The sequence below is a fragment of the Eschscholzia californica genome, unplaced genomic scaffold, assembly GCF_041429995.1.
Source record: "Eschscholzia californica isolate CP2 unplaced genomic scaffold, dmEscCali1.0.p SCAF_5, whole genome shotgun sequence".
Classification (NCBI taxonomy): domain Eukaryota; kingdom Viridiplantae; phylum Streptophyta; class Magnoliopsida; order Ranunculales; family Papaveraceae; genus Eschscholzia; species Eschscholzia californica.
In genome coordinates, this window is record NW_028238472.1 from 6,214,802 (window position 1) to 6,228,901 (window position 14,100).

The 14,100-nt window shown below is 38.5% G+C and overlaps 1 protein-coding gene across 10 annotated transcripts; it reads left to right on the forward strand.

Annotated features, from left to right (window-relative positions):
* The first annotated feature begins 1,904 nt into the window (after window positions 1-1,904).
* LOC147536593 (uncharacterized) lies at window positions 1,905-14,100 on the forward strand. 10 transcript variants are annotated; one of them, XR_015224934.1, is made up of 13 exons: window positions 1,905-2,047; window positions 2,342-2,659; window positions 2,759-2,862; window positions 3,076-3,216; window positions 3,334-3,369; window positions 3,534-3,876; window positions 3,973-4,070; window positions 4,159-4,299; window positions 4,417-4,434; window positions 4,548-4,679; window positions 4,770-4,837; window positions 5,427-6,139; window positions 6,259-6,676. XR_015224934.1 is itself a non-coding variant. In XM_086639247.1 (11 exons), the coding sequence occupies exons 2-11, from the start codon at window positions 2,362-2,364 to the stop codon at window positions 4,773-4,775; spliced, it is 1,317 nt and encodes a 438-aa protein (XP_086495373.1). In that variant the 5' UTR covers window positions 1,905-2,047; window positions 2,342-2,361; the 3' UTR covers window positions 4,776-4,964. The 10 variants fall into 10 exon arrangements, 5 of the variants coding, with proteins under 5 accessions (XP_086495373.1, XP_086495374.1, XP_086495375.1 ...); XR_015224937.1 differs by having other exon boundaries at window positions 2,345-2,659; XR_015224938.1 differs by having other exon boundaries at window positions 1,909-2,094.

The window sequence follows — 14,100 nt, forward strand, 5'->3', positions numbered from 1 at the left end:
ATTTGAACATAACTAAATGTAAAGGTGGTGATGCTCTCCCCAAATTATTTAACAACGAGTATTAGTTATTCTTAACACACCTCCTCTTAATGGGCCATAATGATAGTTGTTGTAGTCGACACTTGCTTGCCCAAGTGGTTGAAAGTGTTGACATAAACTCTAAAATTCTGGAAGTCCCAAGTTCGATTCCTAGAGGAGGCGGAATCCATGGTTTCGAGCTTTAGGCCTCTTTCATGTTGTTGGGCTTCATGCCTCTTTCATTAATGGCTCAACTGAGGCGGTTATTTTGCTTATCACATCTTTATTAATATCAATGCATTGTAACGACTAACGTAGATCTTAGTCGATTTCTGAAAAAAAACAAAGAAAAGGAGAAGGATGAGAACTCGATGTCATCTCTTGATTTTTTTCAACTCCAATGTCGGGCTCTCAACATGGCCTCCCAAATCCAAATTATGTATATGATGTAAGTGTGCAGGCTTTTGATTTCAATTTTCAACTATGAAATAATTGGCTCTAAAAATTAAATTTTGAATTTCAATTTTACCAATATTTTGGAAGGAATTTGAATTTCAAATTTTGATGGAAGTGTTCCAGAACCAATGTCTGTTAGGTGAGAAATTGCCGAAGAAATGTTTGCTCGTCTTGGCCAAGTTAAAAGCACATAAATTCATACACAATTAATGGTAGATCTTATAGAAGAACACTTGTGGAATACCAAAAATTACAACGACGACTGACATATCTTTTTATCGTTTATTTACTTGTCTTTATGTATTTCAGTTTATATGCATTATATTACTACGTATTTGGTTTTTTTCAATCAATGAAATATCTACTAAAAAAATTTACAGTAAAAAAGAAAAAGAAATTAAACTTGTCTAAAATTTTAAACAATATTTTTTCTTCATAAAAAAAGAAAGAAAAAGAAAATGACCCACTTCGAAAGGCTACTGGGAGTTCCCAATAGCAGGTGGGAACCCCGGCGGCTTTGTTTGGGGGCTGGGAGCCCCCCAACCCCACCCGAGAGCCAAGCCTCGGGACTCCCGGGTTAGAGCACCCAATGTCTCTGGGCTGGGGCTTCCAAATTCAAATTTAGGAGCCCCAACTCATGCACATTGGAAATGCTCTTACATAAATGACAAACTAAAAAACTGAAAAAGATTTCAATAAAACAGGTTTGAACTTTTCTTCTCAAACTTAACACCTTCAAGCTAAACAAGTCATGATCCAAAACACACAATTCACAACAAGTTAACTTCCAAAGTATTGACATGAACGAGAAAAAGACATATAAGTTGAAAACACATGGGTATCAAGCAATATTAAGTAAGGTATTCTTTGACACATTAGAACCAACAATGACATGGCTCAACATAGTTTGGTATGGTCGTTAATAGAACTATTGATCTGACACTCCTAATCCAACATGATACCTAAGATGTTGGATGCAACCTTATACTTGGTGAATTTCAAACCATTTTACTTGGTAAATTATCATTGAGGGGGGGCCTTTTAACAAAAATGAGGGGGCCCTATAAAATCTCCCTACACACAAATTATCGAGCAGATTATCAGGCGACCCATTAACTGACGATAATTGGGCGATCTAAAGGGGTGAGTTTTCGGACGGATTTCACCGGGCTGTTATTGATCGGGTATAACAGATCGGGACTCGGGTAAAAGGCCTTACCCAAATCCCGACTGTTTCGCCCCGTTTTGACGCCTCTAGTAAGCCTGGTTCGGGCTGCCGGCAGGCCCTTCGTGGTCCGGGCGGTCACCTTCGGGTCGCGGGTATTTAGTCCGTTTTCACAGCCCTAAGCACATCATGTACTTGGTCTAAGTCAATGGACTTAGTCAAGGGCTGGAGGTTGGGTTAAAACGGAAATATCCTTGTAATCCCTGTTTAGAAGACAGTTGCATTAAAAAGTTGGCGTGGTTTACTCACGGCGATCGTGCTGTTGAGGGTTTGTTTTTAGAGAGAGAAAACGAGAGCGAGGGACAGAGATCGGTGACTGCTGGAAAAACTTCAATCAACCGAGCAAAGGTTCTACCATCATCTCCTTCATTACTGTTTAACTTTCTGTTAACTGGGTTAGTATTTTGATTATCATGCCTAATTGAGACGCATTTTGATTGTATAGTTTTCAGCAATTTTATAATAAATTTACTTCCTTTTTATATAATTCTTGTCTTTCTCATTAGTCTTGTGAGAATAGTCCCATATATGAGAAAAATGATAAAGTAACCAAAAATATAATGTCTACGTTATCGCATCCTGGTAAATGGGTTTAAGAAGATTGTTCTTTGTTATTAATGTTTTTAACGTTTTAATGGGTAGAAGTTCAAGTGAAGAGGAAGATGAGTATGGAGTTAGAGCACAATCCTGGTAAAGTTTCCGCAAATTCTGTTAGAGGAAATGATAACGGTTCGATAAAGCCATTAAAGACCGAAGAAGAGTTTTGTATGTCTCTCTTTGAGGAAGGGATCTCTCTACTTATCTCCCAATGGACAACAGCTCAGGAATTTGCAGCGTTAGATCGTGGAATGAGTGCTCCGCTGGTAAAAACGTATGTGAGAACTTGCCAATGGAGAGTTGAGTCTAAAAAACTAGACAAACTCACTAACCGTGTATTCGGGTGGTTCACCACATCAAAAGGTATGGTTTACTGTTTCGTTTTTCTTCTCATTGCTTGTTTATGGATTGACAATGGATTTTGGTTTAGATTTATCGTTTTATTTTGTTTTTCATCGTTAGAGCCATGCGACAATATTGACAAATTAGCAATTCATCTATGTGACTCAATTATGCTTTACTTTGGCGAAACGATACTAGAAGATAGAAGTATAAGCATTGATCCGGTATGCATCGAGCTCTCCTTTTCTTTTTTAAATTTGTTTGGCTCGTGTAACTTAGTTTCAAATAACTACATTGTTGGCAATTATATTCGTATTGATATGCCGGTTTGATTTTTATCGACCATATTTACTTAATAGTCATAGTGGAAGAGTTTGTAAGACTTTTATAGTCGTTCAAGCTTGACGCTGATACATTCTTTCTGGTACTCTCTTTAGACTGCAGATCGGTTAATAAATCTGCACAGAGAGTACTTGCAGGGGAAATCTGAGTCTAATGTGGAAAAACTAAGACATACAATTGAAAAACTAAGGCAATCGGCGTACAATGGGGCTAAACTTGTCGATCCTAGCATTTGGGTAATTCAATGAGATTATTCCCAAGAAACTACTTTATGAGCAACACAAATCTTTTAATTATATTGGTTGGTGGAATGGTGCCTTTCGAGTTTGCTAATCTGTTTCTTTGATTTTCAGAAAAATCACATGATCGAGCAAGACAACTTCAACAAGGTAATATTTGTGCTGCTTCATTTTGTATGTAATCTTCATGTAGAGAGATATTCTAGACCAACTTGAAGAGAACTGTTTTAGAGCAAACCTATAAATATATATTATATAAGTATTTCTTGATATAAGCATAAGACCATGTTGGTTTTTTTGTCCTTCTCAATTAGACTTACCAGAACTGCCAAGAGGGGGCGGCGGGTATGCTGCTAGAAAAAGGGCTTGAAGAAGCTTTCAAGAACTCCGTTAGAATAGGAGCCGGTGATAGTATTATGGAAATACAGCCATCGAAGGCATTGGTAACCGAAGAAGAGTGGTGCGTGTCACTCTTTACAGAAGGCATCTCTCTTATTCTCTCCCAATGGACAGTATTTCAGGAGATGGCAGCACTAACTTGTGGATTAAGTGAACGCAATATGGCACATTATGTCAGAACTCGCCTTTGGAGAGTTCAGTCAGAAGAAGAAGACCAATTTACAGCTAACATCTTCACTTGGTTCACTGAATCAAATGGTATAATTTCAATGTTTTTAACTTTGTTTTCTTTACCAGTTTATAAATAAACCTTCCGGATGTTGATTTAGATTTTCATTTCGCTGTTATTGTCAGAACCCCGTGAGAATGTTAAAGAATTGGAAAAGTTCCTCTGTGACCTAGTTAAGCGTTTCTTTAAATTGAAGATGATAAGGTTTGCAAATGTTATTGAGGTAAGGCTTTTTTTTTCTTACATCGAAGCAAAGTAAATTTGCCCAACTACAATTGGCAGTAACAATTCTTGTTTTGTTTTTTGTATAGACTGCAAATCGATTAATGAACCTCTACAAAGAATTCTTGATGGGGAAGTGCGATTCAAATAATGTGAAATTAAGGGAGACAGTTGAAAAACTAAGGCAATCACCCTACAATGGAGCAAGACTTCTCCCTCCGAGCATTTGGGTAAGTTACCGATATCATCTCAGTATCCTATCAATGCTATGAATAATGTCATTAAATTATAAGGTTGCTTGAACGATAGTTTTCTGAGTTTGCTAATTTGTCATTTGGATTTTGCAGAAGAGGACTTCGAGGAAGGTATGTTATTACTATTTCATTTTTTGATTCTCAACCATTTAGTTACTTATGCCCCAACATATATAGAGACGTTTTGAAACTTGGTTTGGTCTTTTTTTCTTCAAAACATGCAGGTAAATTATAAATTTTCGAAGGAAATGCCGAGGTCCATGAAAGTAAGAAAGGAAGAGACCAAGAAAAAAGGGTCTCACTCAAAGAAAGGGCCGCAAATGAAGAAACAAATAAATGAGGTCCCAATGGAGGAGGTATCATCTGTTCTTGATGATTTTATCAGAATGAGAATATGTTATTAGATCTTACTTTCTTCTCTGACAAATGCTTCTACTGTTTATCAGGTTTGAAGTCGTTCGAATGAAGTAAAAGGTGTTCATATTTTCCTGCAAATACAAGATCTTCAGTTTAGGTGATTTTTTCTTTTACTAGTTTCAAATCATATACGCACCCTGATTAGGTCGGACCTGCTATGAACTTTAGTTGTTAAAATTTTTGTTAGCTATTAAACTAGAAGCTTATAACGCTTGTTCGTGGTACCATGGATTCACTTACCTTTTGTTTGATTTTTATGACACATCTGAGTCAGACCTAAAATAAAGCCAAGCTATGAGGAACATTGGAAAAAAGAAACAAGTCCCATGGGGCTCCTATCTTAGTTTAGGAGGCTCTAAATTATTTGTAGCTTCTCGGATTTCCAACTTTAAAAGAGGTTTCCATATGGAGGACTTCTAACTCAAATTTAATTTGTTTTGTGGGTATGTCAGGATTATTAATTCTAAATTTTAACTGTTAAATTATTCAACAAGGCTACACAACCCGCCTCTAGGGACTTCCACTTGAACCGCATGTGAGAGAAACAAGAGTTTCTCTCTCATCTCACATGTTTAGTCACGTGGAGAGAGAAACAAGGTGCGGTTCAAGTGGGAGTCCTGGAGGCGGGCTGAGTATACTTTTTGTAAATTATTGGCTCTAAATTCGTTTGGTTTTCTCATTATAAGATTCCATTGGGGTTCCCAAAGTAGCGGTTGTAAGGGCCAAAGGAGAGGCTGGGAGCCCAGCCGAGGGGCTCTGCTGTTGGACAAGTTGGAATGGAAGCTGGTTCCCAAATACAAAAAACTGGAAGTCCAATTGGTGTGTCTATAGGCACCTCTCAAAATGCCATATGCGCCTCCCATCTACAGTCGCACCCGTACTGCCCACCTTTATAAATTTTATCTTCAAATCAGTCTATACATAAATGTGAAAAATTAGCTATAGATCTATTACAGCTTACCAGATTACCAGATTTATTAAAGCATCACATTGAGCTACATTATTAGCCATTGAACCAAGAAGAGCAACCTCCATGTTCAACAGCTGCAATAGTGTTCGATATAGGAACATTAACAACAAGACAACCAAGTTCAGTTGCAGCTTGAAGATTAACATTATCGAAATATCCCCGTTGATCCAAAAAGCTTGGTCACCCTTGACCCTTCAAGAAGTCTGGAGATTAAACCTGGGTGGCACGTGTCGGATCCCCACATGACATTATTGGTGGTCCTTTGATAAGGCCAATACAGAGGTGGACCAGAAAGAGCTCTGTCACCTGAACCCACAAGATTATTAGGAGGCCGACACGAGTCCCCTTGGCACTTGAATTTTTTCATGACATGATGATGAGTAAAAACTGGGCCCGAGTAAACCCTACCAACTGAGCCTTGGATCGGGGGTCGACGAAAGTAAGCTCGGGACTTTTGAACTTTGCTACATGGAAAATATGGCGGTTAGCAGAGAGCTAAATATATAGCATCGAATATCTGCTTTCTATATGTGAAGGTAAGATAGGAGCGTGCGACAATGATCAGAAAGATTTGATTAATGATCTCGCCACGTGACTCTCGTCAAACCGGTGTCTTACCACCGCCATACAAACATATATAAACGACACTGGTTTGTACTGAAAATGGACTTGATCCTTAACCATTGAGAATTTAGAAACTCTTAACTTGCATATATAATTGATTAGGTGTCGGAGTGTCTTTACAACCCCCACCCATTAAGTTATCAACACGAACGAAGCAGTGGATTCAAATGTAATTAGAATGGTTTCCTACAGATACCCTGTAACGCAGGACATCTGAGAAAGCCTTCACGAGGGGACCCAGAGAGACACTTGAAGATACACTTGACTTCTAAAATTCCACTTACAGGACAATATGTTGTGAATAAAGAGATTATGATTGAATAAAGTTTATATAATACTTCATACTTGTCGTATTTTAGTAACGTTTCAGCATGCTACATATTGAGGTGGTTGCATGTGAGCACTGTTCGGATTAACACATGTCGTTTCTGAGTAGATGACATTTTCCTACGGTGTAATACCATTTTTGCCGTGGTGTATATGACAATGCATTTTTTATGAATAACTCCATGATATCCGAAAGAGTACGCAACATATGACTCACAAACTCGCCACCATTATTAAAAACAAAGAAATCTTATCGTAGTAGACATTTGACCATTTTTAAGAAAAACAAGAAAACATTCATATACGTCACTCATGTTTTTTGTCAAGCATAGCCAGGTCATGTGAGTGCAGTCTCCCACTAAAATTACAACCCAACAATATCTAGAGATAAATAAAACTGGAGAAGGTCCGAACATTAGTAATGCGAGAACGAAAAGGCACACTAGCTCTTATGTAATAAATTAGAATGGTACATGTCATATGATTTGTAGCTCCAAAATTAATAATCCAACCATCATAGTTTGCAAAATCAGAAGTTAATAGAGCAGAACTACCTTTGACAATGATATGGGAAGATAAAATGGTTTGGGTAATGGGTCCGGGTAGCTAACGTCAAGATGGTTTGAAATTGTGCACATGATCATACTGTTGGGGTCTCTCTTGAAGAGACATCATACCTCAACTGTTGTATGCAACCTTATACAATAGGTTATCGAGCGGATTATCCGGCGACCAATTAACAAATGCTAATTGGGCAGTCTAAAGGGGTGAGTTCTCGGACGGATTTCACGGTACGTTATTGATCGGGTATAACGGATAGGGACTCGGATAGAAAGCCTTACCCGAATCCCGACTGCTTCACCCTGTTTTGACGGCCCTCGTAAGCCCTACTTGGTCCAAGTCAATGGACTTAGTCAAGATGGGTGGTGGTTGGGTAAAAACGGAAATCTCCTTGTAATTCCTGTTTAGGTAGTTGCATTAAAAAATTGGCGTGGTTAACTCTCGCCCACCGTGCTGTTGAGGGTTTCTTTCAGAGAGAGAGAGAACGAGAGCGAGGGAAAGAGATCGGCGAGTGTGAAATCAAACGAGCAAAGGTACTATAATCTTCTTCTTCATTACTGTTTTACCTTTCTTGAAACTGGGTTAGTATTTTGATTATCATGCCTAATTGGGACGCATTTTGATTGTATAGTTTTCAGCAATTTTACAACAATTATTTGATATATTTGTTTCTTTTTATATAATTCTTGACTTTCTATCTTGATGCTTTATAGACTGCAGCTCGATTAATGAACCTCTACAAAGAATTCTTGATGGGGAGGTGCGATTCAAATAATGTGAAATTAAGGGAGACAGTTGAAAAACTAAGGCAATCACCCTACAAAGGAGCAAGACTTCTTCCTCCGAGCATTTGGGTAATTTATCGACATCATCTCAGTATCATATCAATGTTGAAAATGGTGATGAGATAAAGCTACTTTGTTTGAAGCTTTAGGTGGCATCAACCAAGCTCTTGGTGTCAACTACCATGTGAGGTGTCAAGCAACATGAACAATCTATTCTAAATGAGACATCTCACCTTGGTGATAAGTCTCTTATCATTTGAGGTGGCAATTTATCAAGTAGACACCATGAGTTGGTGAGACACCTCATTTGTTGAGGTGTCCACACCATATTTCTCCTCCAACACTATAAAAGGAGATGAAGAACTTCAATTGGAGATCATCCCATTCTCATCCCATCTATCCCATCTCATAAGCAAGCCAAGTGAAGAGAAAGTGAGTTAGTATTAGAAAGAGAGTTTAGTTTCTTCTAAATACTTGTCTTTCCTTTGGTAAAGAGAGTTGATAGTACATCTCCTAGAATAAGAGAGAGGTTGTTCATAATTGTTATCTCCTTATTTAGAGAGAAGAAGTTGTAAGTAATTCATCTTTAAGTATAAATCTATCTACAAAGTTGTTCATCTTCGTGTTATTCGATATTCGACTTTAGTTGCAATTGAGTGTCTAAGACTCACAACCTTTCTAACAGTGGTATCAGAGCCCAGGTTCTTGTCGGTTTGGTTAGTGGAAGAAGACACCAAAATAATGGCGGCAAAGTACGATATAGAAAAATTCAATGGGAATAATTTCTCATTATGAAAAATGAAGATGAAGGCAATTTTGAGAAAAGATAATTGTCTAGCGGCAATTGAAGATAGGCGGGTTGATATGCTTGATGACGCTAAGTGGAACGAGATAGATGGCAATGCTATTGCAAATCTACACCTAGCACTAGCCGATGGAGTATTATCAAGTGTAGCTGAGAAGACGTCAGCAAAAGAAATATGGGATACTTTAACAAAGTTGTACGAGACCAAATCACTACACAACAAAATCTTCTTGAAGAGACGACTCTACACTCTTAGAATGATGGAGTCAACAACGGTAACAAACCACATCAACACCCTTAATACTCTATTCTCTCAACTTACATCAATAGGGCATAACATGGACACGGTTGAACGTGGGGAAATTCTACTTCAAAGTCTACCGGATTCATATGATCAACTCATCATCAATATTACCACCAATATAGAAGTTCTGTCCTTTGATGATATTGCTGCTGCAGTTCTTGAAGAAGAAAATCGACGCAAAAACAAAGAAGATAGACAAGAAAGCTCACAACATGCTGAAGCTTTGACGATGATGAGAGGGCGATCAATGGAACGTGGCTCAAGTGGGAGTCAAAAGCAGAGTAGATCAAAATCAAGGAGTAAGAAGAATGTGAAGTGTCACTATTGTGGAAAGAAAGGGCATTACAAAAGGGAGTGTTGGAATCTCAAGAAGAAAGAAGGAAAAAGTCCTGAGTTGTCAAACGCTCAGGTTTGTGTAGCAGGTACCTCGGATGAAGGCGAAATTTTATACAGCGAGGCAACAACAGTTCATGAAGGCAGAAGAAATTTTGCTGAAGTTTGGCTAATGGATTCAGGAGGCACATGGCATATGACCCCTCAGAGAGAATGGTTCCATCAATATGAACCCACCTCTGGAGGATCTGTGTACATGGGAGATGATCATGTTGTGGAGATTGCTGGTATTGGGAGCATCAAACTGAAGATGTATGATGGTACCGTTCGCACTATCCAGGAGGTACGACATGTTAAAGGTTTGAAGAAAAATCTATTGTCTGTAGGACAATTAGATAGTCTCGGGTGTAAAACCCATATTGAAGGTGGGAAAATGAAGGTGATCAAAGGTGCGCTTGTGATCATGAAAGCAGAAAAGATAGCTGCTAATATGTACATGCTTCAAGGAGAAACACAACAAGAGGGAGAAGTTTCAGTTGCATCAACAAGTTCGATAGAAGAGTCAACAAATCTTTGGCACCAAAAACTCGGTCACATATCAGAACAAGGTATGAAGATTCTCGTCGAACAAAACCTTCTTCCAGGGCTAAAAAATGTTTCCTTACCATTTTGTGAGCATTGTGTTACTAGTAAGCAACACAGATTGAAGTTCAGTAGTTCAAATGCTAGAAGCAAGACTATCTTAGAACTTGTTCACTCTGATGTATGGCAATCACCGGTTATATCCCTAGGAGGTGCAAGATACTTTGTATCTTTTATTGATGACTACTCCAGGAGATGTTGGGTGTTTCCAATCAAAAGGAAGGCAGATGTATTTCCAGTTTTCAAAAATTTCAAAGCGCAAATAGAGCTTGAATCTGAGAAGAAGATCAAGTGTCTAAGGTCAGACAATGGAGGAGAATATACTGGTATTGAGTTTGATACCTTTTGTCAAGAAGAAGGCATCAAAAGGCAGTTCACAGTGGCGTACACTCCACAACAAAATGGAGTAGCAGAGCGGATGAACAGAACCTTGTTAGAAAGAACAAGAGCAATGTTGAGAGCTGCTGGAATGGACAAATCTTTTTGGGCGGAAGCAGTCAAGACCGCGTGCTATGTGATCAATCGGTCTCCATCAACCGCAATTGATCTAAAGACGCCAATGCAAATGTGGACAGGTAAACCAGCTGACTATTCTCGCTTACATATGTTTGGAAGCCCGGTGTACGTGATGTAGAACACCCAAGAAACATCAAAGCTAGATTCGAAATCCAGAAGATGTATTTTCTTAGGGTATGCTGATGGAGTGAAGGGGTACCGCCTGTGGGATCCCACTGCCCACAAGGTAATAATCAGCAGGGACGTGATATTTACAGAAGACAAAGTACATACAAATGATAGCACTTCAAAGGAGAAACCAGAGACTAGTACAGTTCATGTTAGAAATGAACAAGAAGATCAAAATTCTTCTGAAGCGGAACTAGAGCACGAAGAACAAGAAGAAGCTGAGACTGAAACTCCACTAATTCGACAGTCAACTCGGGAGCGGAGAGAACCAGCTTGGCACTCAGATTATTTTATGGAAGGGAATATTGCATACTGTCTGCTAACGGAAGATGGAGAACCTTCAACTTATCATGAGGCTATAAAAGGTCAAGAAGCTTCTCTATGGGTGACGGCAATGCAAGAAGAAATAGAAGCTCTCCATAAAAATAATACATGGGATCTTGTTCATCTACCACATGGAAGGAAAGCTATCGGAAACAAATGGGTCTTCAAGATCAAACGGGATAGCAATGACCAAGTGGAACGGTATCGTGCTAGACTAATAGTGAAAGGGTTCGCTCAGAAAGAAGGTATTGACTTCAAAGAAATATTCTCACCTGTTGTACGACTTACAACAGTTCGGGTAGTCTTGACGATGTGCGCTACATATGACTTGTACTTGGAGCAGTTAGATGTGAAAACTGCATTTCTTCATGGAGAACTTGAAGAAGAAATTTATATGCTCCAACCAGAAGGTTTTGAAGAAAAAGAGAACTTGGTTTGCAGGTTGAACAAATCTCTATACGGTCTCAAACAGGCGCCGAGATGTTGGTATAAGAGATTTGATTCCTTCATTACGAGCCTAGGATACAACAGACTTAATGCAGATCCTTGTACTTACAACAAGAGATTTGGTGATGGTGATTTTATAATTTTGCTATTGTATGTAGACGACATGTTGGTTGCAGGCCCCAGCAAAGATCGTATTGAAAATTTGAAGGCTCAAATGGCTAGGGAATTTGAAATGAAGGACTTGGGACCAGCAAACAAGATTCTAGGGATGCAAATTCACCGAGACAGAAGTAATAGGAAGATTTGGCTTTCTCAAGAAAACTACTTGAAGAAAATCTTGCGACGCTTCAATATGAAAGATAGTAAGTCACTCTCTACCCCTCTTCCTATTACTTTCAAGTTATCTTCAAGTATGTGTCCTAGCAGTGTAGCAGAGAAGATGGAGATGTCTCGAGTACCGTATGCATCAGCAGTGGGTAGCCTAATGTTTGCCATGGTATGTACAAGACCAGACATTGCACAAGCAGTGGGAGCGGTTAGTCGGTACATGGCAAATCCTGGTAGAGAGCATTGGAATACGGTGAAGAGGATCCTGAGATATCTCAAGGGTACCTCAAATGCTGCATTATGTTATGGAGGACCAGACTTTCTTGTTAGAGGCTATGTTGATTCGGATTATGCAGGTGATCTTGATAAAAGCAAATCCTCCACAAGGTATGTGTTTACTCTTGCTAGAGGAGCAGTAAGTTGGGTTTCGAAACTGCAGTCTATCGTGGCTACTTCTACGACGGAAGCAGAATACGTGGCAGCTACACAATCTAGCAAAGAGGCAATCTGGTTGCAAATGTTATTGGAAGAGCTTGGACACAAACAAGAGAAGGTAACTCTGTTTCGTGATAGTCAGAGCGCTTTACACTTGGCAAAGAATCCAGCATTTCACTCAAGGACAAAACACATACGAGTTCAATATCACTTTGTTCGTGAGAAGGTGGAAGAAGGAAGCATTAGTATGGAGAAAATTCATACAAAAAAGAACCTAGCAGACATATTAACAAAGCCAGTAGACAGTAACAAGTTTATATGGTGTCGATTCTCCGTCGGCCTAGCAGAAAACGTGAGCAGCATAAGAGCAAAGTAGATAGGATGGAGAAGTTACAAACAAAAGTAACTTTAAGTAGGAGAATGTTGAAAATGGTGATGAGATAAAGCTACTTTGTTTGAAGCTTTAGGTGGCATCAACCAAGCTCTTGGTGTCAACTACCATGTGAGGTGTCAAGCAACATGAACAATCTATTCTAAATGAGACATCTCACCTTGGTGATAAGTCTCTTATCATTTGAGGTGGCAATTTATCAAGTAGACACCATGAGTTGGTGAGACACCTCATTTGTTTAGGTGTCCACACCATATTTCTCCTCCAACACTATAAAAGGAGATGAAGAACTTCAATTGGAGATCATCCCATTCTCATCCCATCTATTCCATCTCATAAGCAAGCCAAGTGAGGAGAAAGTGAGTTAGTATTAGAAAGAGAGTTTAGTTTCTTCTAAATACTTGTCTTTCCTTTGGTAAAGAGAGAGTTGATAGTACATCTCCTAGAATAAGAGAGAGGTTGTCCATAATTGTTATCTCCTTATTTAGAGAGAAGAAGTTGTAAGTAATTCATCTTTAAGTATAAATCTATCTACAAAGTTGTTCATCTTCGTGTTATTCGATATTCGACTTTAGTTGCAATTGAGTGTATAAGACTCACAACCTTTCTAACAATCAATGCTTTGAATAATGTCATTGAATTATAAGGTTGCTTGAAAGATACTACTTTTCTGAGTTTGCTAATTTGTCAATCGGATTTTGCAGAAGAGGACTTCTAAGAAGGTATGTTATTCCTTTGTCTTTTTTTTATTCACCCTTTTAGTTACTTATGCTCGATAAATATGGTGACATTTTGAAAATTGGGTTGGTCTTTTTCTTCTAAACATGTAGGTAAATTATAACCTTAGGAAGATAAAGCCGAAGTCCATGAAAGTAAGAAAGGGAGAAACCATGAAAAAAAGGGTCCTCTTCCAAGAAAGTTCGAAAAATGAAGAAGAAGAAGAAGAAGAAGAAAATAAATGAAGTCCCAATGGAGGAGGTATCATCTGTTCTTGATTCAATCAGAATGAGAATATGTTCTTAGGTTTAATGCTATATATAGTTAGGTCTTACCTTCTTCCCTGACAAATACTTCTACTGTTTTTCAGGTTTGAAGTCGGTCGAGTGAAGTAAAAGGTGTTCATATTTTCCTGCAAATACTAGATGTTTAGTTTATGTTGGTTTTTTCTTTACTTGTTTCAAATCCTATCCCCTAGATTAGGTTGACTCCTATGAATTTTAGTTGTTTAAACTTTTGGTAGCTATAAGATGAAGTGACTATAGCTATTGAACTAGAAGCTTATACAGCTCTTTGGTGGTATCATGGATTCATTTTAGTTAATAGCCTACTAGGTACAAACTACTGAAAGACTGAGAAATCTGAATTACAGGGAAGAAACTAATCTGGATTTGAACTTTTCAA